The sequence below is a fragment of the Nothobranchius furzeri genome, chromosome 1 (genome assembly GCF_043380555.1).
Source record: "Nothobranchius furzeri strain GRZ-AD chromosome 1, NfurGRZ-RIMD1, whole genome shotgun sequence".
Taxonomy (NCBI): Eukaryota; Metazoa; Chordata; class Actinopteri; order Cyprinodontiformes; family Nothobranchiidae; genus Nothobranchius; species Nothobranchius furzeri.
Window position 1 is genome coordinate 46,641,465 of NC_091741.1, and position 27,268 is coordinate 46,668,732.

Consider the following 27,268-nt stretch of genomic DNA (forward strand, 5'->3'; position numbering starts at 1 on the left):
AAAGAACGAACAGCCAGCCAAGTGGAAAATATGACAACTATGCAAGAATAAAAACACACAGAACAGATGCACATTTAGGAGACATTATTTTCTTCTGCTCTTTATTAGTGTAGACACAGTCAAATGTAATTTCTCTAGAGAATTTTAAAAGAAAAGACAAGCAGAGAAACAATTACTGTGGAATTTAAATGAGTTCACGCCAAAAGCTATTTAATGTAGCAGATATTCTTTAGTGAAATGTGTAATAACATCAAACGTGTGCAAAATGAGTATTTTTTTTTAAAGAAACAAGTGATCTATAACAAAAAAAAGGTGTTTAATCAATAACGGAGTGGTTCTGATTTGAATGCATGATACACACATTAGCCTTCTGGACATACTATATAAACGATTTCTGCAGAGACAGGGCTGAAAATAGCACATATTGGGAAGTCAGTTGGTTACCATTATATTAAAGTTCCTCATATATTAGCCAGTAAAAGTAGTTTTGAAGTGAACAGATGAGTGAGCAAATTTCAGATTTTACACCAAGTGTGCTTTTCAGAGAGATGGGCGAATCACTCAGCAGCTTCATTGTTGTTTTACCATCGATTTCAGCCTATGCGTCATTATGATGGATTGCACTGTGGGCTTCCAGGAGACCTGTGCTGGGCGTGCTGTATTGACAGAACTCCAGTTTCTCTCTACTCCACTCGTTAAATACTTCTCTGTGACGTTAATGAGTTGAAAAAAAAAATGGAGGGGAATCCTTTTTAATGACAAGTCATTGTATGTTATTAATAATAAAGACAATGATAGTTTCCAGGTTTACAAAGTTTTACAAACTTCCAGGAAAGCAGGTTGATAAACAGATTTTCAACAACTACAGATATAATACAATTCTCAGTAAGGGAACTCTTTTGGGGCCAGCCTAAATTGGCAGCAGGCGGAAGATGTGGCCTCATTCAGGCAGTCTAATCTGGCATCTGTTATTGCAGACAGAATCAGTGAGCCCATGGGGCTGGCAGGAGAGGACAGATAAAGGTGTAATTGAGAGCAGCAGTTTGGATATAATAGGAAAATGAGATGAGATAGGGCCCAAGTTCAGGCGACTGTCCTAGACGGTCTCTTCTTAACTGGAGCTGTTGTTATGGAGAGCTGAGGATTGTTCCCAGTTTTGGCATGCAGAGCGTGTTTGTTATGTCTTTTTAAAAAGTGGAAGCTGACAATTTAAGTTACCTGATATAGGAACTTGACGTGCAAGGTTTGCAGTTATGTAGGGTTGTCACTTCATTTCCCAATTAGAGTGAGTCAGTGTGGCATGGGCTCTTACATAATCTGGGAAGGATGTATTTCTATATCAGTCCTGAACTCCAATCCTTTTTATGACAATATGCAAAAAAAAAAAAAAAAAAAAAAACACAAAATCCATCGACCCATAGATTTTCAAACTCTGATGTCAAACATGTATCTAATTCAAATCCATCCATCCTGCATGTTCTATCATGTCTTATTGCTACACTGTGGTGATCTTTTTGTCCTTGGTGGCCTGTTTGATGGCGGCCTGCTCACAGATGATCTCCTTCAGCCTCTGGAGGCGAGTGTTCTGGGTGCTCAGGTCCCCAACACCTGTCTGACTGCGATGGAGTAACGACAGCGCGTTGATGTACTCCAGCTCTGTGTAGCGAACACCCTGGTCCACCACCAGGTTCAACAGCTCATCTGCAGTGTTGTACAGCATCTCGTAGTACTGCCTAAGAGAGTAAAAGACACCAGGTTACAACTGGAAAGAAGGTAGAAGACCAGCGCAAATGAAGAAATGCTAGAAATTCAAAGGGAGAAAGCACAGGAGGGGGTGAATAAAAAAAAGAGTTTTAATATGACTTTGTTTTTCTTTTTTCCCAACGCAGAATCAAAGAACATGGGCAACAAAGGGAGAACACAAAAGCCAGACTAGCCGCTGTTGCTGCTGTCAAGGCCAATTCTCTTATAAATGACTTCAAGGACCTCACCCTGCTGCTGCTTGGAGTAGATGCTAAAGCAAAAACATACACTGGCAACAAACGTCCAAGAATGTTCTAATGAAACACTGCTGACAGGCAAAAGAGGAATGAGATGTGTGTGTGTGTGGAATAAATAGGTCTTTAATCAGGAGCGAATGCCACAATGGGCCATTTGAAAGAGAGCATGAAGTACATACTGATAAATCAGGAGCACAGTTGGACAGTGAGTATTGTTGAGTGACTCACACTTCCACCTGCTGATTAAAACGCCACAAATAAAATGTCTTAATTGACAACATGCTATATACACATAATTCAGAGAAAAAAGAGAATTGAAATAAGCTAATGCTTTAGAGACAATATCCTTATTTTGCTAAGGGCTAAAACGGGTCAAACACCCCGGAAAGTAAATGCACATTTCCTGTGTTGCACTCGTAAATCACACAAAGGAAGAAGCCCATGCATTTGAGAAAAAGAGTGATGGAAATATTTAGTGCAATGGGCACATATTTTTATTCCTTCTGTTCATACATGTAGTGATGTCATCATTTATCATGTTACCTTTTGCATGCTGTAAAATTACACATTTATATCCTCATCTACCGCTATTGCTATTTTCATTATGATAAAAAGTCAATAAGGTTACGTAATTAACTGGATTTGACTACAGCTTCAGCTGATGAAGTGCTGCTTTTCCTCCTTGAAGGAAGGAAAAAAAAAGCTTCCTTTATTAAAATAAACTACCCACCTTGACCAAGGACAGTTGCTGGTCACTAAACAGCACTGCTGCTTTGTGAGAGCAGAAAAAATAGTAGCAAAAAGGCCCTGTGGTGGCATTAGAGGTGTGAAAACAAGCCAGCAAAAACAGCTATAAAGATTTTTGGTGCAGCATTCCAAAAACAAATTCAGCTTAGCACTGAAAATGCATCTTGAGTAAAGAATTGGTGCCCTTTTGGCTTATATAAAGTCAAATGAACTTGAATATTTCCATATGGCTGAGTAAAAAGCCAAGGAAATAAAGTTTGAGCTCATTAGTTGAATCCCAATCCTGAGTCATTCCCTTTTTTGTGATGTTCATTTCCAATGCTAACGAGGCGTTAATGAACACTTAGGGAGCTCCTGTTCCTCTGCTTCTGTGTTTTATGTGCTACCATTTTGGATTCAACAGTTGAAAAAAAAATACTTAAACGACTTATGAAGGGGGAAAGGAATAAAGTGAAGCTGCCGAAAAAAGAAAAGACAGATTGCTAAAGAGATAAATGAGGAGCGGGGGTGCATAATATCTGTTTTTATGGCCTTCTCTTGACAAGCGATGCCCTTGATCATCAAAGCATTTGCATTCTGTCTCACTCTCCACCCTGCTCTCCAAGGTTTTTTTTCCCTTTTTTATATTCTCCTTGAATTTATTCATTTTATGAAAAAAGTTGTCAAAAGTGTTGAAATAACAATAGTTCGAACTTAAAAAGAAAGATGCCGTAGGAAGTTATAAGAAGGTGCACCATAAAGATTGCCTTTCATGACGGCTGCCTCTCTTTTGTCTATCTGAGCTCATGCTGCGTTTAGAGCAAAACCCCAGCAGCAGTAAAGTACTAAAGTTTTGTTTCTGAAACTCATAAAATCACCTAACACTCCATGAAATCACCTTGGACTGTGATATAATGGTAAACACAAAACAAAATCACACAGAACTACCAACTTTGACTGGACAGCATAGTAAAACAAAACTTTCACTACAACTACTATTGTGTTAGTAAAGATGCACCACACAAAGCAAAAATAAAAAGTTTTATTATCATGACCTGTCTTATCTCATCAAAATGCTCCATTCCTGTAAGCAAGGGCTATCCGGTCCTGGAGGATCATTACCCAGATGTTTTCTATGTTTTTCTTCACCAACATGATTTGAATTAATAGGGGGGTTGATGGATACATCAATCAATCAATCAATCAATCAATCAATCAATCAACCAAACTTTACTTGGATAGTGCTTTCCATCACCCTCAAGGGGGATCCAAAGCGCTGATCACAGCACAAATAAACCAAAGACAAGACACCAATAACACTAGGATCAAAAAGAAAAAAAAATCAATAATAGCAAACAAAATAAAAACCTAGCTAAATATCTAAAATACTTGAAAACCCTTAGAACATGAAGGGGCTAATCATATGTATATTGGTTGACTGATAGGGCTGAAAAACACCTTTCACACATCGGTATTGGCCAAGTTACTTCTTTAGTAGACATGATTTAAAGTCAGGCAAATCTGCAATTGTCCTTCTAGAAAGTCTCAGAAATGAGGGTCATGTTACTACGATGCTTCTGTTAAGTCAGGTGCACAAAAGGGTTTAATTAATAGTTGAGGAATGTTTGATTTTAATACTGTGCATTTCACAAAATGAAATGTTATGCATTTACTGTTCAAAGGTTACAATGACAGCTTAATAATAATAATGCATTGAACTTATATAGCGCTTTTCTAGACACTTAAAGACGCTTTCCACACACTCTCACATTCACACACTGCTAGTGATGGTAAGCTACTTGTAGCCACAGCCGCCCTGGGGAGGTCTGACAGAGGCGAGGCTGCCATTTGGCGCCGTCGGCCCCTCTGACCACCACTAACACAGGCAAGTTGGGTGAAGTGCCTTGCCCAAGGACACAACAGCAGGATACCCCTGGCGGGAGCTGGAATCGAACCCATGACCCTCCGATCATGAGGCAACCCGCTCTATCACCTGAGCTACTGCTGCCCCCATAAGCTTACTGCTTATGTGTATACATATATGTACTTTTGTTTTTATTTTTTCTTTGAATTATTCTCCAACTGTTTGTCCTGCTGTAACAAGTGAATCTCCTCACTGTGGGATCAATAAATTCTATTCTATTCTATTCTTCGGTACCAGGGTTGATTCGCTTCGATAGATGCAAAATTTGCATATTTTAAACAAAACTTACAATATTGCATATTTAACCCACCACATAGGTGTCATCTTGAAAGCAGAATGTGTAATAGCAGAAGTCTTCTGATTAGGTACATCCTAAAATGCCAAGAGTAAATAAATTAGGGAGATTAGTCAGATGTTAGTTTAAAACATGGCTGGACAGACAGTGCTGCTATAACATGGACAGACAGTGCTGCTATAGCAGCAAACAGTCAAAAGTTCACAAACATGGAGTAAAATGTGTGTTTTTGGAAGGGCTGATGCTTGTAAAAAGAAAATAAACAAGAAATCACTGGACAATGCACCAAAAACAGTGTTATGTCATAGCAGAAGCTCAACAAGACACATCTGAATGTGAGTGGAAGACATTGGGAGGAAGGTAGGAGCATGCCCTTCAAGTGAAATATTATTTAATACAATGTTTTATCGACAATTACATTTGTCGTAGATGTTGGGAGCCAAATCAAAATTAAACTAAAACATTTCAGACTGCTAAGCTTTTTGTGTTTGACTTCAACTAGCACGATGAACACAAAAGGAGATAAAATGAACATTTCTCCCTGCCAATAAAAGTCTGAGGAGTGGTAAAGGGGAATTGGTGGACTGGTGAGGATTAAAAAAATGCTCCAACAAGGCTTTACTACAGTTTAATAGCATCTATAATTACTTGGCAGGGCTGCTTTAAGAGAAACCACATTTGTTAAAAACAGGTCTAATGATGCTTAAAGAGGGCACTAAATCCATGGTGGAGTTTGTCCTTCTTCCTGCAACATCTTAAATCAAAACAGCAAAGCGGCATCTGAAGGAAGGGGGTGTGCTCGACCGTCAGCTGGCTCTTAAAAGTGTGTTTGTTTGGGTGAGCCGCGAGGACAGCTGGCAATCTGGCCTCTGTTCAGCGCTCAGGGGAGGGGGACTGCTTCAGAAAGTGAAAAGTGTGTGTGCTTGTCGATCTACCCATGTGTCTGAGTGATGTATGTTGGTGTGTGCTGAAAACACTTTCAAACAGTTTATTACCCTAGCAGTTGGAAAGCTATTTGCCGAACAGGGAAAGGCTGTTAATAAGATTAAAATCTCTCTGCAGCCCACCATCAAGAAAAGAAGCCCTTGTGACACACACACACACACACACACACACACACACACACACACACACACACACACACACACACAGAGTAATTCTTGCCAATTTCCACCTGCTTCCTGCAGAACTCTCTGAGAGTTTTGATTTAGTAATCAGCTTCTGTGAATGCGTGTGTAAACATGCCTCCGTGGAGTGGATTCTATTAAATTTTAATTAGCTTCCTCTCCACTTTCTCTCAGATGCAAAGAATATTAAATAAATCTATGACGCAGGGACACGGCGTAGGATGGACACATGACAAAGGAACAAGAGATATGAGGGGAGAGAAGGAAAAAAGTGAGAGAAAAACCAGATTCAGCAGAATTTATTTCACCTCATTTCTGGTGTACACAATATTAAAGCCATTACCGGCTGCCTCCATCAACACGTTTGGAACAACACATTAGTTAGTCGGAGAGAGATGAGAAAAAGGGGAAGAAATAATGGACCAGTGTGTGAATCAACCTCTCTAGCTTGTTGCTGCTGTAACAAATGACTCCTGGCACCAAAAACAAGCCTTTGCTGCCCACCATTTGTGTCTCACCTGCAACAATAAACCCGCATTTGTTAATAATCTCTGAGACTAATTACAACCGCACTCAGAGAACCTTTTAGAGAGAAATAATGTGATAAAAAATGAGACCGGTTTCGTATAACAGCATAACTCAGGTTAGGTTCGAGTCTCTCTCGACTGTAGGCGAACAGCAGTAGTGAAGGAGTTTCCAAAATGTTTAGAAACTTTTGCAAGTTTTCTCAACTTCCTCACAAGTGTCATGTGCCGGGTTGAGTACTCCTCTCATTTTCCCATTTGAGTTGTGTGTTTCAGGAGAGGGAGGCTCCAGCTGCAGCTGATTTGCAATCAGAAGGGTCTGGCTACAAAAGGAGGATGGAGAACACTCCTCGACGCCAGATGATTACTACAGCTTGGTAGGTTCCTGCGACTCTTGGGTTTTGTGCTCTAGTGTTTCTAGGATTTTTTGTGAACCTTTGGATCTTTTCCCTGTTCTTACCCGTTACCAGGTTTTGGAACGTTTTTGGACTTCTGTGACTTCTCTGGATTACGTCTTTGGATTTTTTCGACTCCTCAGGATTACTCACCTGTGCTCCATAGGATTTCCGGACGAAGCTCTCACCGTTCTCCATTCCTCCCAGCCGGCCCGCTCTCCTGCTCTCCTCTCGCTCCCTCTCCTGGACACCCCACTTGGATTCACCCCGGCACCCAACCTACCCTCCCTCATTCCCCTACTCCCAGTAAGTCTATTCTCTGCACCCAAAAAGTTTAGACTTACCTTCCTGGACTCGCCTGTATCTGCCCTCCCCTCCTCAGACACTGCGCTCCGGTTCTCAATCTCCACTGGGCTTTTCCAGTGCACCTTCAGTTCCCGTTTTAAAATAAAGATTCTTGTTTAACCATATGATCTGTGAGTGTGTGATTCTGCATGTCTTGGGTTAAACGCATTCCCCAAACCATGTCAACAAGAAGCTGCTGTGAAATAATTCGAACATGTTCAGAATAATTTGGAAGGCACATTTTCTCTCCAAACAGACCAATCTTGTTTACTAGATGAGACGGACGTGTGAGAAGCGGAAGTCTGCTTTGGTCAAATAAACTGCAGATAAAATTAAATATAATTGAGACACTTCGTGACTAGATTTCAACACAAACATTTGCACTGCATACCCGCCATAATGTTTGGAATTACATCATATGCTACACATTACCCTACAATATGTAAAACTTGTTGCAAAAGTATCATAAATAAGTGTGAATCCCATTGAACATATACAATTAAATATTTACATGAATATTTGTGTCATAGTTGCAGCTTAGTGACATACTGGCTCTAGTTCCTGTGTCGTTCAAATATCAGATCTGTTGTTTCAAAGTTTGAGGTTTCTAATTCATATCCTTACTAAACCAGTGAGCTTAAAGAGCAAGTCACCCCCAAATCAACTTTTTTTTGCTGATAAACTAAATAAACGAGTGTCTAATTGTGCTGCAGACACGTGCAGTCAATAATTTGGCACTTTAGTGCATCTTAGTTAAAATTTAAATATTCTGCCTAAAACTGTCAGCGTTGTGCCGTTGTCAGGTAAAAACTATGCACTGTATTTGAATTTAAATCTGCCACCGCTATTGGCTAAGAGGTATGCTATGATGTAAACTGATACATTATGATGTCACAATGCTGTTGTGAGCCTGTGTGTGTGTGTGTGTTTGTTAGCGGCTCCGCCCTCTCGGTCTGCCAGGCAACAGCATTTGTTGCATTTTTCAAACATGAAGTGGGAGTGGAGTTAAGACTCTGGTAGGGGGTGACTTACTCTTTAATCCCTTGGGCAAGACACTTAACCCACCTTGCCTGCTGGTAGTGGTCGAAGGGACTGGTGGTGCCTGTGCTCAGCAGCCTCACCTCTGTTAGTGTGTCCCAGGGCAGCAGTGGCTACATTGTAGCTCATCACCGCCAGTGTGTGACTGAATGAATGAATGATGAATGAATGAATGAATGATACATCATAAGTTAAAGTATTCTTTTAGAAAACCACAGCAACCGTTTGTTTTTCCTCAAGATCAGACTTCCAAGTGTGAGGCATGGTGTTTTCCCACTCTAGGAAAAGCTGGAAGCCAAGTAGCCAGTTAGTTTCACTTCCTTTATGTTTTTCTCTAATAAATCTTTCCTGCTCTGCTCTGGCAGAAGCAATATCTGAGTGTAGTGCTGGAAAGCAGTGTTACTATGACAACAGAAAATCATGTTCTGTCAAATCCAGACTAGCGGCAGACTAACTATGTTATTAACAGGTTTAATGGGGGGGGGGGGGGGGGGGGGTGTTAAGATTTATCTTTGCTTTTGCATCTTTGTAATTCTTTAAAGGGAGATGCTTCAAAATTTCTTATAAAAATATGCTGAAACATGACCCTCAAGACCAAAGATGAGTTGAAATGGTGATGTTTGTTTCATAAATGTAAAAGTAATAATAAAAAAAAGAACAAGCCTTGTAAGCAGCTTTGTGAGGTTGCAATCTTTTTCCAAGTATCATTTTCACTCTTCCACCACCTGCCAATCCTGCTGTCTCCATCTCCCTCCAGAGCGGCACATTTGTCTCTGGTGATGAGGAAAGGTCTGCAGAGACCCAGGCTGAAGCTTCATCAGCAAAGACCAGCCTCATCATGCTGCGCCATGCACAGCAAACCCACACATAAATATGAGCATGCAACATGCACAAATTCTCACTGGCTTCATCGGCAAAGATGGAGTGCCACCATGCTGTGAGGTGTGCATACATAAAACGCTCCCTGGTTTCCCCAACAAAGACCAGTCTCATGAATGCGAACAGAAAACAGGAGCTGCAGAAAAGAAAGGCTGACGGCAGATGGAGAGAAAGAGAATTTCAATTCAGCAGAGGCACTGCAGGTGATTGGACTTCAACTAAAAACAGGGAGGAAACAGTGAGTGGGAGGGGAAGGAGAGAGATAAAGTAAGAAACACAAGGTGACAGAGAGGGAGACAGAAGAGACAGTGTACCGCAACCCGGCCTAAATACAAACGCTTTTATCTGTTGACACCCACTTCCTCCTGACATGGCCGTCAACTGTACTTATTACCACATTCTCTGAGGACACAGCAGCCTGTCACCTTGACACACACCAAATGAAAGACGGTTTATTTGCCGACACACTGAATCTTTGCATTGCACAGACACCAGGGAGGTACACCTCGGTAAAATACAGAGCACGAAAGCTTCTTGTACATCACACATTTGCACACTGGAGCCCTGTAGTAATTTCCAGCAGCAGACAGGTGGGTGAGATGGGCTGAACCCTGGGGAGTCTCCAGAGTGAGACTGTCAGACTGGTGTTTAGCCTAACTGGTTGGCTAAGAGGCTGCAAGTCTGCGATGGGTGTTATGACAGCCTGCAACAAGCCTACGTGGGTCACTGGACAGCTCGAAGCTTCACTAGAACAGTGCTTCAGATGGTGAAAAACACGATGAAAAACATACCCTAAAGGTATTTACAATGACAAAAGGCTGCATTTATTCAGCTCCACGTCTGTTGTAGGTCATTTCTACTCCATGTACAATATTCCTGTACAACACATGGCTTAAGTGTAAACAAATGTTCTTTCAGAAGCTCTTTCTACTGCTGCAGCATCTTGTCAATAGTGGAGAACAATCAGGCTGAGATCCCTCAAAAACCCATTACAGGTGCTTCTGAATAAATAGTTTTAAACAAGTACGTGCAGAAAGATAACATTGCAACCAAAATCTTTGTAGCCTTCTGGATGGGATCATTAGAATCTTCTAAACATGTTTATTGTTTTCTAAAATTTTTATTGTTTACATTTTGTCTGCTGTAAAATATTTTTTAGGGAAAAGTAACATGCAAACACTCAAAACAGTTGAGAATGTTGCACAACTAGCAAAAACTTGGCATGAACTTCTATTTTATTAGAAAATAGTTACTGAACATTTTCAATAAGTACAAATGCAAATCAGTTCTCTTTAATACATCAATATCAAACTGATAGAATCAAAAGATTCTTATTAGAAATTGTTATTTTTAAGTTATTTTAAAAATAATTGTTCTTATATTTTAAAACTTTTTCTGTGATGGAAAAGAAAAAGCTGAAATCTAAAGGTTAAACTTGCATGGAATCAAAAGTAGATCATTTTTCTGAGGGTTCCTAAAGCTGTCTGGAGTTTTTCTGTCATAAGCAACTATCGGTGCTTCTGGTCTTCCCAAGATAAGGACTCAAAAACAACTTCTCTTGTTTATCTTATCTCTGCTCCTGTCAAGGAAAGTACAAATAAGCATAAACAGAGAGAGCGAGGGAGAAAGGTGGCTACGAGGGACAATAACAGGTGATCAGGGGAGTGATAATGTTGAGAGAAACACACACACAGAGAGAGAGAGAGAGAGAGAGAGAGAGAGAGAGAGTGAGAGAGAGTGAGTGAGTGAGTGAGTGAGTGAGTGAGTGAGTGAGTGAGAGAGAGAGAGAGAGAGAGAGAGAGAGAGAGAGAGAGAGAACTTTACAGCAATACACAGGTTTGTAGAAAGGGCCACAGAGCTGCCTCTGAGCAGATGGTCTGAGTGTGTGTGATTTGACCTTGACTTACAAGCTTATGTTGCTGCCAAACTTCTGACTGAGAGACAAGAGACAGCTATAGGACAATACAAATACACCTGCTGTCTCACACGCACGCACACACACACACACACACACACACACACACACACACACACACACACACACACACACACACACACACACACACACACACACACACACACACACACACACACACACACACACACACACACACACACACAGGTAACATAAGCTGCTGCAACATTAACAACTGATTTAACATACGTTTCCACAGATGCCTTTTTTGCAGTAAAGAATCTAATTCAACCACAGGGTGGCACTGTTCACTTATCCTGCTGCTTAGTCTGTGATCATGGCCAAAATGTACATTTCTCTCTCTGTGTGTGCCTTCATTTGTTCTGCAGTGCCTGTTACCAGGCTTCACAGCAGTTTTCACTCAGATCACTCCCTTTTATGGTTCTCAGATGATGTCAAAATACACACCAACACACACTAGGAATAAAAATGTAAGTCAAAAATCTGCAGTCAGATTTCCTGCTGTGATCACTTCTTTCTCAAAAGGTGGTAATAATAAAGAACCTTCATTCTGAATCAACTTTTTAAAACTGAATTTTTAACAAAAGAAACACCAATTTTCTTAATATTAATCCAAGTTGACAGTCTGAATTTTAAATATTAGACCTCCTATTGAGTATCACAGTTTTCGTTCTCACCTCTTCAGTTGTGTGCCTGCAGTAAAGGGGCATTGTGGAAGTTTGATAGCCAAAACATGTATAGAAATAATAAATTTCTTCTCAATACATTCTCCTGCAATGCCCTGGTCCTGTAGCCTGGCAAGCCAAACTAAATAAATGTATTATTTAGTCTGGCCACGCTCCATTGACGGCTCTAGGTTGTGGGGCGGGTTCTACCGTTGTCTTTCAAATGATCTCCGCATTCCACTGGACAATGAATGTGACATACTCATGTTTCACTCTGTTGCATCATCCCACCCACCAGGCATTTAGAGTGCCCTGATTGGCCCACAAAGCGGATAAAGCTCTGTGATTTGTTCACTGAGCAGATAGAGCACTATGATTGGCCCACCATTATAGACCAATCACAGCTCTTTATGTTTTTGAAACCCCTCTAGAGAGCTGTGATTGGCTAGCCAGAGTCCTGGTAGGAGCTACGGAAGTTTCAATGGAGCATGCCTAGACAAACTTTGCAAAGCAAGATTTTGGTCTAGTTCACTAGGCTACTGGTCCTGTAGAATGAGCCCTGGCATTTTTACTGTGATTGCCTATTTTTCTGTAAAATCACAGAAAAAGAGAGCTGCTCGGGTCGAGCAGGCTGCTTCATGCGCGTTCACGCTCAGGCATAGCCCTCCGAACCATTCTTTGAACGTTGTTTCAGCTGTTATCAACGATACAAATGTTACAGATACAGAAGACGCCATTGGCGATTTAGCTCGCCGAGTAAGACTTCGGGCTTTTGTGCAGAAGATCCGGGTTCGATTCTGGATGTGAACATAGTTTATTTAGAGTTTCTTTTTTACATTAATGATATATTTTTTTACAGTAAGATGCCCAAATTTTTATTTGAGACTCGCCGAACGGCATTGAATTCACAGATAAAAAAGATGTGGGTTCAACTTTCATTTTGGAACAATTTTTCAAGCAAGGGAAGGGAATGATCTGAGCATGCAGGAGGACTGACCCACCATAAACCTTTGTCGGCTGTGCTGAAGAGAAAGGTACAGAACCAAATTATTTAATTAATTTGCTGCGCGTTCTCCTGTCCTCTGTCCCCCACCCCCCCCCCCCCGCCCACACACACACACACACACACAAGAGACTGTCAGCTCTCAGAGCTCTGTGAAGCAGAGCTTCGTCTCAGCTGTTATTTTCGTTAAGGAGTGTGCACGTACAGCATGCGTGCCTCGTGCACGAGCCTACTATTGAAGCTGCCGTTACGCTTTTGGCCTGAGGGGGCAATCGCGAGCATAAAAATTAAAAACTCTGTAAAGTCCCTTTAATGAAGAAAAAGCAACGTGTTTGACTTCAGCCTGCAGTGACTGGTTTGTGACAGATGAGGACAGCAACTACAGCAAATGATGGACCCGTCTAAACTTTACATGTTCCAGGGTGTAGAAATAATGCCCATCTAGACAAAAAAAAATCTCTTACAAAAAGTGGGCTACTATTCCATATTTGTTCAATCAGTTTAAACATGTTAAAAAGAGCCTCCAGGCGGCAAATAAAAGCACCATGTTGACCTTGATTTGCATGCATTGCTATGTTTAATCGTTTACTCCCACCAGGCAGCAAAAGCCACCGACTCCAAACTAGCTTAGATCTTTATAGCTTTACATTTCTGTATGCACAAGTTAATCACCTTAAGGTGCAACTTGAGTCTTAAAGTAACTAAATATCAATCATATCAGCAGTTTTGTCAGCAGGGTAAAAACATGTTCATAGTCTGTAAAAAAAAAAAAAGAATGTAAATGACCTGTTCTGAGTAACTGTGTATGGGTGAGAAAAAGACACACAACAGGTGTGTGTAAGTGTGTGTCTCTGTGTTTAAAAAGAGTCTGAGTCTTGGTGCCGGAGGCCAGCCAATCCAAAAAGCCATGAATGTGTAAACAATGTGCTTTGCAATTCCCAATCAACACCTCCACACCACCCACGCCTCGTAATCAGCCAGAATAGGAGAAAGGGAGGAAATGACACAAAAGCCATCACCTCCATTTTTCCATAATCAAGGATGACAGAGAGTAGAAATAACATGCTAATCGCCTCCACTACCAGTACAGACCAGTAGAGCTGCTGGTCATTACAGGTTGACTCTTAGCTTTATTATTTTATGGGTTGGTTTTCCAAACTGTGTACAGGCATATGAGGAACGACACAAATGAATTAAGCTTATTAACCTTAAAACATAAGAACCAGAGGGTTGTTTAAAAAGTTTCATCTTTAAAAAGTTACTTTTAGCTTTTGTCTGTGTTCTTCCTTTTCTCATCAACCCATTGTTTGTCATCTTCTATCCCCATCACCTTATCCATATCATTTCTGCCCCCTCCCCAAGAAAGGAGTCTTTTCTTTAAAGTTCATTTCACATCGTGTTTCAATTTCCTTCCCCTGACCCATGCTTTCTGTGTTTTATCCATCACCCTTCCTCTATCAAGGACAGACACTTCTACAAACAACAACAGGGTTGGTTCACTCTAAGCAACAGCAGGTAGACTCACAAAATGTGAATGTATAAATGTGAAATAAACACCAATAACCACGTTGACACAATAAAGGGTTTGGTCAACAGTCTGTTCCACCATCTGCTGGCCTGGTGCATTGACACAGTTGCCGTCTGAATTAGAGGACAGTTCTCCAAGTGTGCTGTAAAGTTGGACATCATTGATTTTCACTCTCTCCTTTTATTCCAAAAAAAAGTCCAGGGAAAGATTCTGGCACAGGAACACAGAGCATGTTGTCAAATATCTGAATACTACTAAATCCAGGGGTTTCACCTCTTCCACACTTCTTTGCTAGAAGACTTTACCTTTACTGTTACTGACTCAGTTTGTAACAGCGAAAAGGCGCTGAAACTGCCCCAGGGTCAGCTGCATTTCTGGCTCAGAGTATGAAATAATAATAATTTAAAAAAAAAAAGACTCTGACCTGGCAAAGTCCAGGTCAGCCTCCCTGGACATGGTGATATTGGTGAGGTTCTGCTGCAGGACGAAGATGTTTCTGCACATCTTCTTGATGCCAGACTCACTGATCCTCTTAAAGTACTGAGCCCCATTGATCAGGATGCAGGAGATCAGGTGACCAAGACCTTGCGAGAACAAGAGAGGATGAAGAAATAATGGTTGATGATTGTGGATGACGGGATTAAAAAGAAGAGGTGGAGAAAAACAAAAGGCCCTGCTTACCTTCAAATATATACTGGAACTTGTGCTGCTGTATGGCAGCTCCCATGGCCTCCTCTATGGCTGAGATGTCCTTGTTCAGTTTGACCACCAGGGGGTCATAGTCCATGCTCTCCACGTTAGCCACTATGGCATAATTCCCTTGCTTGGTCAGAGGGATCAGGTAGTGGAAGCAATGCACCCTGGATTGAAATGGGGAGAAGCATCAGGAGAAATGAGAAAGTAGAAAAATAATGTGTTTGATTTAGCTTTGCATCAATTTGACGACTTCTCTCATTCCATACTAGTAATTTCCACTTCATGGTCACCTGCTGCTAGGCTAAAACCGCATATGAACCCTGCTAAATGCGAAAATAAAAAAACATTGAACGTAAATTACATATATTATTCTGTGTCCTTGGGAGAATAAGTGGTTAGAACGTGAAGTGTGTTGCTGCTTTTAAACCATATAAATGCTATAGAAATCATTCTGCTTAAGTACCCATAGTATATCCTCTCACTCAACTACCACTACATCACTGCTGGATATCATTAAGCCAATCTGAGAGCTGCTGGGTGCCACGCTGAACATGCTTCACATTTCTAAAGAATATTTTACAAGCATGTTGGAAATCGACAGCTAATTCCAGTCGCTGTTATAGTAAAACACTATTTTTATGCCACAGTAACATGTAATTAGGCCTGTAACCATTTAGAACAAGATTTTTTAAAACCATTTATAAAAGAAAATTGTTTTAACTCTAAAGGCTGACACTCAAATTAGAAAATGCATGAATAGAAATAACACTTTAACTGAAATATTTTTAAAAGGCAACAAAAACACTCAAATAGATTTAACATATTTTTAACTACGCTGTCTGATGAGATTAATTTGACATGGTCATGTGACTCCAATATGACTGTGGTCAATGTAACTTCATGAAGACTAACTTTAAGAGGGAAATGTTCACAAACAGGTAAAAACAGCTGCAGTAACGTCCTGACAAAGCACCAAACAATAGAAAACCAACATAAAATACATTTTATGGCTTTTAATAAAATGCAGCAAGGATGTGCACACCACTAAAATTCACTACACACACACACACACACACACACACACACATATATATATATATATATATATATATATATATATATATATATATATATATATATATATATATATATATATAAAGCTGGAATTAAAATGCACAAGCATCCAATGGTTTCTGGAGTCAAATCTGACATATTTTCACAAAATGTGACATTTCTGTGTTCACTCTACATCCTACTGTACATCTCTGGTATCCTTGAGGACCAGAAGGCTAACACTGCCTGGACTTAAGAAGTCAACACTTTAGTAATTTCATTATCACAATGCCCAGAACAGGAGTGTATGAAATCATATGGATGAATGTCTCTTCCCCTTAAGGCGGGGGTCGGCAACCAGCGGCTCTGGAGCTACATGCGGCTCTTCCATCCATCTGATGCGGCTCTCTGTGCTTGTAAAATAATGAATGGATATTTAAATAAAAAGCTTTATATTTTACTGCATTAATTTTACATCTGTATGCCAATTCTAAATGTAAAGATTGTCTGCGTAAACCTGAACAGTTCCAACCCGGTCTTACTGTGAGACCGGGTTGACGCGTCACGCTTGTGCGTAATCATAGGCGCTTTCTGAGCTGAAGACGATGTGAGACTCTGGGCTTCTCCTCAGACGGCTCCTGGATGTGTCGCCACATTGGAGACAGGAACAAGCACTATTCAGCCAAAGTTTCATAATCAGGGAACATTTTCTAAGTGACAAGTCTCGCTTCAGTCAGAGGAATTTTCCTGCATGCGCTCTGGTTCTGCGACGCGCTCCAAGTCCCTCTCCACATCTTCAGCTCGCTGTGGACCTTATGTAGTACACGCTGACAGTGAGCTGCGCTGAGCAGTGTCCAGCTCAGATGTTCAGATGGGAATCTCTTCTTGAGTGATTTAGCTACATCTGCGATGTGCGTAGAATAAAATGTCAGTTCGTCTGCATGCGTCGGGGTAATTCTTTCTATTCTTTCTCCGTCAAAATAAACGGTCAAATATGGGAACTATCCGGTCAACACAAGCCCTGCTTTTAACTGTTTTGTTTTCTTGTGAAAATTGTTGCAAAGAGATATAATTAAACTTGATTAACACCAGAGCCTGGCGCACTGCGCCGTTATCTCCGTCACTGTAAATGAGGGAAAAACAAATTGATCAGATGCTTTTCTAACCTTCCCCGCCTACAAAGTTTAATTACAACAATCAAACGTGACAGAGCCTGGATTTGTATTCTGAACAGTCTAAACATGTTTTAAAAAGAAACGTATGACAAAAGGGGCACCTGCTCATTAAAACCATCAACAGGGTGAAAAATATCAAAATATTGAAGGCAGAGACGGGCTACAACTTCTGGATCCACTTTATATAAATCGTTTTATTGATTATCGTCTTATGAAAGATAGCTTTGACGTACACGAGCGACCGGTACTGGCTGCTGTCACCTGTTGTGAGCAGCGCTCTGCTGTCTGAGGGTAGGCCCCGCCCACAACGCTGCAGCTGCTGTGGCTCCAAGTGTTTTCTTTACTGTGGGAAACGGGTAATAATGGCTCTTTGATGGGAACAGGTTGCCGACCCCTGCCTTAAGGCAAAGCCCAAACCTCTTCTGCAAATCGAAGGCCTCCATCTCTCCTCGCTCTCTCTTTTGCTATTCAATCATTATCCCCACTTAGCTACTGTAGAATCTTTCTGTAACCCTCACAAACACGTTAACCTCACTCATCTCTCCTCCATCTCTTCCTTTCTATCCTCCTCCTCCTTTTTTGTTTTCTTTTTTCTTCCTCATGGCTTCATTTAGCCGGTACCACCATCAGGGGAAATTCGCTAGATGGGGAGAGTCAATGGAGTGTAGCATATAGCTAGACATCAGCCTCAGGGAGGGTTTTCTACTGAAATCATCAACAATATTGCATAAGCTACACAGTGGACTATGGGGAGGGATGGAAAAGGATGATGGAGAACTATTAGTGGTGGTAGGAGTGAAAAAGTATATGGTGTGGTAAATGAACTCATGTGCTGGCATTCTAATCGCATACTGAAAACAGCGGACTGAACTAAAACATTTAGTGTTTGTGCAATTCCTGTTTAGCTCAGTGAATTTTATGTCACAGCCTCTGTCAGTATGTAGTAACTGAGCAGTTTATTTTTTAAATGTTTCTAGGTATTTGTCTGTTGCTGTGAAAGATAAATTAGATTTGTTGCTATGTCGCTACACAGTGTGAGCCAAACACAACACCTATTGGTGGCGTTGCATCATTAGATGTGTCAGGTCACATCCGCAATACAAATATGAGTCCTGATGAGCTCAGAAATCAAGATAATACCAATGCAAAGGAAGATTTATTTTGTTTCAAAACACTGTCTTTTATAAGACCTTTCAAAATTCAATAAAACAAACAAAAAATATTCACGTAAAAATGCCAGGTTTAAAAAATTACCACAGATTATCGGATAATTTATTTTTAAAGCAAGCATTATTGTTATTATTACTATTTATTTATTTTTCCTTTCCTACATTTCACTAACAGCATAGTCACCTCAGAAATAGTAAGTTTTGGACAAAATTAAGAAAACAAACACTGATCAATAAAAATATTTTTTTCACAAAATAAATGTGCATTTTTATACCAAATAAATGTAATTTTTTATGTAACGACGCAAAATTTTGCAACTGAATTTTTCTTCTGATAAATTTAAATTTAGTCTAATTTAAAACATCCAGATCAAGAATCTGGAACTGATTACATCAAAACGAAGCACAACAAGATTAAACACCTTAAACACTTTCTGATGCATACCTGACCTCCAGATGCAACACCAGGAGACAACAGTCAGCAATTTCCTGGAAACCTCGAGACAGATCACCCAGAGTCTGAAGAATCTGCTCCTTGCTCCGTTCACTCTCACCAAGCACCTGGCTGTCGGTGGAGCATGGAGAAGCAGCTGAGTAGACGCAAACGAGAAGACATAAACAGGAAAATTAATCAAAGGAGTAACACTAAACAAGTGCAGCTGAAGATAATAAAGGTGCCATTATTTAAAAGTGTGAAAACAAAGTTTTTGTGTCTGGGGCCTGATGAAAAGGAACTTGCTAAATATTTAGACTGTGATCTACCTTCAACAGGAAGATGCTTCATGAGAACATAACACCAGGTCATTCATGAGCGTGTGAAGTCGAACCACCAGTTCAACTTCACACGCTTCCAGAGTCCTTCAACATGTTTTATACTTTTCTCTCACCACTAGTGCTGATGCAGCAGGAGCATGTGTCACTGCACCACATTGTAAGCCACACAAAAGTCCTGAGTGTGAGTGTGTGTGCGTGTCTGAGTGTGTGACTGGGAGAAAGTCAGAGAGCATGATGAGTTTATATAAATTCAGCTCAGTGTAGATCAATGGCCATAAATTAACAAGGGGAGGAAACTGAGAGGAATTGGCCCCGTCACTCATATGTAAGTCTATTTGGCCAATGAGGCGTGTGTGCGTGTGTGTGTGTGTGTGTGTGTGTGTGTGTGTGTGTGTGTGTGTGTGTGTGTGTGTGTGTGTGTGGTGAGCAGGAGAATGCAGGGGTCCACGATCGATGTGCCGCAGTCAAACTCCGCTCCATACTTATTCTTCTTGCCCTTCCGAAGGTCACACACAAATGTAAGCCTGTACAAAACTGTGCGTGCATGCACGCACACACACACACACACACCCACTCACTCAAGGACAGTGCAGTAAACTACTAAGCCCAAAATAACCCGGTGATCTGCCTTCACCTTTCTGAAGAAGATAACAAAACTAAAAGAGGATGTAACTCTTCAGTTTCAGAACCATCACCTTTTTTCACTTTTTACATCAGATTAAATTTACTATGTGCTGAATCCAGTTTTTATTGTAGCTTCTTTAAACAAACCTCTGTAAGATAAGAAAGCAATGACCTTGGGAAACAGCACTGCAGTGTCTTCTCTGGCTGTCCAATCAACAAAGCAAACACAGCCAGGGTAGTGATGTGACACCTGGTGACAGCTACGCTTACAGCCCGTGTATCTGACACACAGCGATAAAGGCTGAGAATTCAGTTTCTCATTAAAGGTGAGGATATGAGAAGTTAGGAAGTGTATACACAATGTCCAGAGTGTGTATTGTGTGTATGAAATTACCTGCTAATTAACTGTCTTCTTGAGTAAGGTATATGCTGTGTGTGTGGGAGGAAATGACAGCATTGTTAGACTATTTGCTGTGGGTGGAGGCACTACCTAATTACCAGGAATTAACTATGTTCTGATATAAAAGCTGGATATGAAAACCACAATGTACAGGTGCTGGCCAGTAAATTAGAATATCATCAAAAGGTTGAAAATATTTCAGTAATTCCATTCAAAACGTGAAACTTGTACATTATATTCATGCAATGCACACAGACCAATGTATTTCCGATGTTTATTACGTTTAATTTTGATATTTATAGGTGACAACCAATGAAAACATCAAATCTGGTATCTCAGAAAATTAGAATATTCTAAAGGCCAATGAAAAAATGTTTGTTTCTCTAATGTTGGCCAACTGAAAAGAATGAACATGAAAAGAATGTGCATGTATAGCACTCAATACTTAGTCGGGGCTCCTTTTGCCTCAATAACTGCAGTAATGCGGCGTGGCATGGACTTGATCAGTCTGTGGCACTGCTCAGGTGTTATGAGAGCCCAGGTTGCTCTGATAGTCGTCTTCAGCTCCTCTGCATTGTTGGGTCTAGCGTATTGCATCCTCCGCTTCACAATACCCCATAGATTTTCTATGGGGTTAAGGTCAGGCGAGTTTGCTGGCCAATCAAGGACAGGGATACCATGGTCCTTGAACCAGGTGCTGGTGGTTTTGGCACTGTGTGCAGGTGCCAAGTCCTGTTGAAAGGTGAAGTCTGCATCCCCATAAAGTTGGTCAGCAGCAGGAAGCATGAAGTGCTCTAAAACTTCCTGGTAGACGGCTGCATTGACCCTGGACCTCAGGAAACAGAGTGGGCCAACACCGGCAGATGACATGGCACCCCACACCATCACTGACGGTGGAAACTTTACACTGGACCTCATGCAACGTGGATTCTGTGCTTCTCCGCTCTTCCTCCAGACTCTGGGTCCTTGATTTCCAAAGGAAATGCAGAACTTGCTTTCATCAGAAAACATAACTTTGGACCACTCAGCATCAGTCCAGTCCTTTTTGTCCTTGGCCCAGGCGAGACGCTTCTTGCGCTGTTTCTTGTTCAAGAGTGGCTTGACACACGGAATGCGACACCTGAATCCCATGTCTTTCATGAGTCTCCTCGTGGTGGTTCTTGAAGCGCTGACTCCAGCTGCAGTCCACTCTTTGTGGATCTCCCCCACATTTTTGAATGGGTTTGTCGTCACAATTCTCTGCAGGGTGCGGTTATCCCTAGAGCTTGTACACTTTTTTCTACCACATTTTTTCCGTCCCTTCGCCTGTCTGTTAATGTGCTTGGACACAGAGCTCTGCGAACAGCCAGCTTCTTTAGCAATCACCTTTTGTGTCTTGCCCTCCTTGTGCAAGGTGTCAATGATTGTCTTTTGGACAGCTGTTAAGTCAGAAGTCTTCCCCATGATTGTGGTGCCTTCAAAACAAGACTGAGGGACCTTTTAAAGGCCTTTGCAGGTGTTTTGAGTGAAACAGCTGATTAGAGTGGCAGCAGGTGTCTTCTATATTCAGCCTTTTCAGAATATTCTAATTTTTTGAGATACCAAATTTGGAGTTTTCATTAGTTGTCACTTATGAATATCAAATTTAAATGTAATGAACATTGGAAATACATTGGTCTGTGTGCATTGCATGAGTATAATGTACAAGTTTCACGTTTTGAATGGAATTACTGAAATATTTTCAACCTTTTGATGATATTCTAATTTACTGGCCAGCACCTGTATGTTTAGTTTTGCGCTTGAAAAAAAAAACACTGTATCATGGCCGTTTGCAAGGATGATGCAACTTTGTGTACTTTCCATAATATACCCCAAATCCAGCCGCGGAGATGAGAAGAGCAGAGATCTCCATGGATTGGCTTCTCCAAGATTCATCGCAGGAGTGGAACAGAGACAAGGTGAAGAAAAGGACTCGAGTTTGAAAAATAAAGAACTTGTTATTGACTTCAGGAGGTGAAGAGGGGAGCTCAGGCCACTCGAGGTTAAGGGTGAGAAGGTAGAGAGGTTGCCCAGTTTTACATTTCTGGGGGTGCACATCAGCAAGGCTCTTAAATGGTCCGTGAACACTGACACAGTTGTAAAAACACTTGAAAGATACTAAGATCAGAAAAATATATTTACAACAAAAAAATAAATAAAAACAACAATGAAGAAAGCAGGGCAAAAGTAAATCTTTAGACCAGTATAAACCCAAATAAGTGGCTGCAACAACAACGATTGTTCTTGATTAAAAACTATCCAAATACAAATTTCTCTTGAGATTAGAGTACCACAACATTAATCGACCTAATTTAATTGCGTTTAGCTGAAGCAGTTTATTCTACCCAGCCAACTTATCAAATACAAAACAACAAAACACAAAGTTGTTGCCAAAATGATTGTTGAAAGGACCGATGAAACCAAGTATCCTAAACAGCCACTCTAAAAGATCAAAAGAGGACCAAAGAGCAATGGCACATGCAACAACTCACAGATTTGAATTGTGAAAGCAGACAAACACTATCCTAGAAACCTAGACAGACAGAAACTAAAAAAAAAAAAAAGATTTTGCTCGGCATGTCAGTCCAGCCACGCTCCATTGGAACCTCAGCAGGCCAAAACTGTCTTTTGTCTTGCCAATCAAAGGGCTCTATCAGTCTGGTGGTCCAATCACGGTGCTCCATTGGTTTGGTGGGTGGGAACAACTGAGATGATGGCAGCTCATCTGAAATGGCTTTGGCATTTTTGGACTAGTTAGACTTCTTATTTGAGTCAACAGCAGATAGAGGTAACTAAGTCCGTTATTTAGAAAAATTATGTATTTGCATCTTCAACGGTGTATGGCGGACTGTCCCGTTGACTGATATCCATAACAGAAAGTTTGTTACATTGTTTGTTGTCCAGTAGCATGCAAATAGTTTGCCCAATAGTCCAATAGTTTGAAAGACAACCGTAGATTCCACCCCTCGACGGAGCTCTTTCTATGGGTTGTGGCTAGACTACACATTCACATATATAGGATGGTTTGCCAAGCTAGAAAATCACTGTGCCAATGCCATCTTTACCGTAATAAAAGATGAAGACACATTAAGAACAATTACAGCACTACAAGCTTAATTAGCAATCTCCAGCTGTCTTTTGTTTTCTGGAAGTCTGCTGTTTTCATTTTGAGAAACAAATGTTTCCCAAGAAATACACCCACTTTTTGATAATCGTCTTTGCCAAAACAAAAAGGTCACTGCACTATTAATAAGTGCTGTAATAATCAGTATGAGGGCTGTATATTCAGAATCAATAATTGCATTTTTGGATTAAATGACGGTAACGAAAGCACATCAGATAAAACATTTATGTAATAAAACATTTTAGTCTCTGTTGCTTCTGGAAGGGGGGACACGTCCAACATGCTCTGCCCCGGCAGGGGTGTTTGTTTCCCCTCCATGAAGTGCCAGTGTATATGCACATGGGCATATGCATGAAAGTGACTCAAAGGCCTGTTTCCTCTCATGTGCATTACAATCAGTCACTCTGACAGAAAGAAAAAAGGGGGGATTACTGTGGCACACGCAGCAGGAGGTCTCTCTAGGGGGGCCTCTATGAAGCGCACACACAGACACAAACACACACACACACATGCATAAAAATAAACTCCAATTCCTGACGTCGCAGGCCTGTGCTGCTTTGATGATGCGAGGGAGGCATCGCAGCATGGGGGGGCACCATTAGACTCAGGGACAGACGGGCTAAAGGAGACGACTCATTGGTCCTGACTGACAACTTTTTTGCTCTGTTTTCCTTTTCTTGCTACCTTTACATCTAAAACACCACCAACTCTTAAATTATGACTTCTTTGTGTGTGCATGACTAAATGTGAGTTTCTGAATTTTCTTGGATTTCTTTATGCACTCATGTGTAAGCATGCATGTATGCATGTGTATGCTAGAGTGCACTATGTTTATCCAATTATTATTGAATTCCATCTAAGGGAAGCATCTGCTGCTTGCCATGTGCGGAGGATGAGCCTGGTAGACATTGAGGGAGAAGATCAGTGATGGGATCTTCACACAAACACTCAGCATGCAGGTGCACACTGACAGGGACAGTTCATGTTTGCACATCTAAAGCTACATGCGGTGTCCTGCTTGGCCAAATGCACTGCTGATTGCTGAGGAGAATCACTGAAACAATATGAAGCAGTGAGAGATGCATATGCAAAAAGAGCCATTAAAAATATAATAATCAGAGACAACCTCTTCTTCTCAACAGAAAAAAATAATGACAAAAAACAGTGGGGGAAAAAACAATAATTTACAAGCATTAAGTACTACATGCCACATAAACAACAGATTGAATGAGCAAGAAGAGCAGCTGATATTTATTTTTGCTGCATCTGGTGAAGGATGAACATCTGTAACCAAAACCTGAACGGTTGCCCAGACTAACAATAACCATAAATTACTTTCAAGAGTCAAATCCAAAATCATCTCAAACTTGAACTTCAGGCATTTCTAGTAAACTTGATAGTTTAGTAATGAAATCCTCCAGTTAAATACAGTGAAGTAAGCTTACCGGTGAATCTTAAAGTCCAGGACTGACTGTAGTCGTTTCTAAGGCAGTAGGATGACAGCAGTCTCTTGTTAAAAGGAGATGACATAATTACCCCCAAATTCCACTACCTCCGCTCCGCTCCGCCCCCGCCCTCCGCAGCCGCTCGCTTCCGAACTCAATTTTTACTGGTACCCGCTCTACAACGGCTCCACTCCGGTGCGGAGACCTGAGGTGCGCAAACAGGCATGCGCGGGATTTTCGAGATCTTGCGATACAGTCAGAGCAATAAACGCGGAAGTTATATCCAAACACCCGTTGTGTAGGAGAAGCATCGAAATGAACAGTTTAATCTGCCCATCATTTGTGTTGAGAGATCAGCAGTGTTTGGATCACCAAAGGGTGACTACTTTGATAGTGGAAACTGTATTTATGGCTTATTTTGTGCATTTAAAGTTCAGCTGCCATTGATAGTTGTTAAAAGTTGTTAAACCTGTGCATATGAAACAAAAAACGCTTTTTGTTTATCGATTTATTGTGAAATAACGGAAGCTGTGCTTGCTCCCTTTCCTGTTGGGCGGTTGTGATTCCTGTCCATTGACTGCGAAGGTGCTCCGGCGTCCAATAGGATCGATTCTATTTTTGCCGGACGCCGGAACAGAGGGCGGCGCGCTGCGCCGCACTGCCGCAGCACGGCCGCAGTAGTGGAATTGCTCTGATTGACTACAACGGGACCGATTTTGCTGTGGAGTTCGTGCCGGAGCGGAGCGGAGGTAGTGGAATTTGGGGGTTACTAATTGGAGGCCTAAAATCTTCACCCCCTAATGATGATCATGTTAAACCAAGAACACACTGTTTATGAACAAGTTCATTAATTGCTGCTAGCAGAAAAATTCAGAAAAAAAACTGGGGCAGCACAAGTATATTTAAGTAATTAAACCTAAAAAGCCACATATTTCAAGCCTTTATTTGTTATAATTGTGATAATCATGGCTTACAGCTGATGAAAACCCCAAATTCTAAATTTTGGACAAGAATATTGTGAAAAGGTTCAATATTCTAGCCTCAAAGTATCACACTCTAATCAGCTAATGAATCCCAAACACCTGCAAAGGGTTCTTGAGCCTTTAGATGGTCTCTCAGTCTAAATCACCAAAATAGATGAATTCTTGCACCATTTCTAATTTTTAGGTTAACCTGTATAAGAAACAGTTCTGTAACATTTATCCATTTCAAATTCTAGTAAACATCAACTAATTTAACTCAACTGTCTACTTGATGAATCAGTCACATGAACAAAACATGCTACAAAAGCAGGCAAGAGCTGCTACAGAAGCCCAGGAGTCCAAAAAAGGGTATAAATGCGCTTTTTCAGAAGTAACAATCATTAGAAAATGAACCATGGGGGAAAAAATAGCTTGATGCTGAAAATAGTTTTGTTTTGTCTTCCATCTTTACTTGTCCTTATATTTTAAAATACCGAGTGTGAATTTAGTTTTGAGAAGGGACAGATGTGTGCTTCAGTCATAAGGCAAAACAGAATGAAAGCATTCTTGCAAAGGAGATTATGAGAACACAATTTCAATAATACATGATTTTTGGGATTGTTTGGAGCTAATTTACAACCAAAATAAAAAATAGATCCAATTATAGCATAGCCCTATTAAGATTTCACATTTCAAGATTTCAAATTTAAGACTAACAAGTCAAATGTATTCATACATGCAGCGCTGCGCGATCAACGTGAAAAACAACACATCTGCCAGGTAGATGCTTCCCTCAGGTGTTTGTGTTGCTGGGTAAATATTGCCTGCACATGAAAGACGTCCACTGGTGCAAACACTTTCTGTTCCCACCTTCAGAGTCTACATCCATGCACACATTTATGATCCAAAGATTCTTGAATCTGCAGGAACAAAAAATTAATCATAAAAGTAAACAAAATAAAATAAAAAGATGTAATCAAATGTGATATTTTCATGTTTTTTATTTATTTATTACATCTTTTTTTTACCAGTTAAAATATTAATCTCAGAGATCATACGACCATGGCCAAATTTTATTCCAACAATTAAATAAAAAAATACTCTTTAAAGGAGGGAAGAAAATAAAACAAATGCAAAAAGAGTGACAGGTGAAAATGCAGAGAAGGAAGGAATCAGAAAAGTAAGGAGGAGAAACGAAAGAGAGAAAAAGGCAAAACAAGGAGAGGAGAGGAAAATGACTTGTTCATACCTGACTGCTTCTGTAATATAAAATCCAATTTAGAGAGAAATAGATGTGAGGTGTGTGGCGGAGTTGGGGGGTGGAAGAAGAGATAAGGCGGGTACTTTTTTCTCTCTCCTGTATGCTCGTCTCATCTTGCACAGTTGTGTACACACATGCATGTTGCACTTAAACCTACGCACATGTAGCCCGTCATCGTCTCG

At 40.7% G+C, this 27,268-nt stretch overlaps 1 protein-coding gene across 2 annotated transcripts in view; it reads right to left on the reverse strand.

Annotated features, from left to right (window-relative positions):
* Positions 1-84: 84 nt before the first annotated feature.
* The window catches only part of exoc4 (exocyst complex component 4), a 168,184-nt gene continuing 141,000 nt past the window's right edge, over positions 85-27,268 (reverse strand). Inside the window, exons 17-20 of one of the 2 annotated variants that reach the window (XM_015959221.3) lie at positions 18,924-19,068; positions 15,067-15,245; positions 14,810-14,969; positions 85-1,733 (exon numbers count right to left, since the gene is read on the reverse strand). In XM_015959221.3, the coding sequence (XP_015814707.1) occupies positions 1,496-1,733; positions 14,810-14,969; positions 15,067-15,245; positions 18,924-19,068 (722 nt within the window). In that variant the 3' untranslated portion in view covers positions 85-1,495. Of the gene's footprint in view, positions 1,734-14,809; positions 14,970-15,066; positions 15,246-18,923; positions 19,069-26,616; positions 26,746-27,268 lie in introns of those variants that run through there. The other variant, XM_054740068.2, reaches the window with a different exon arrangement.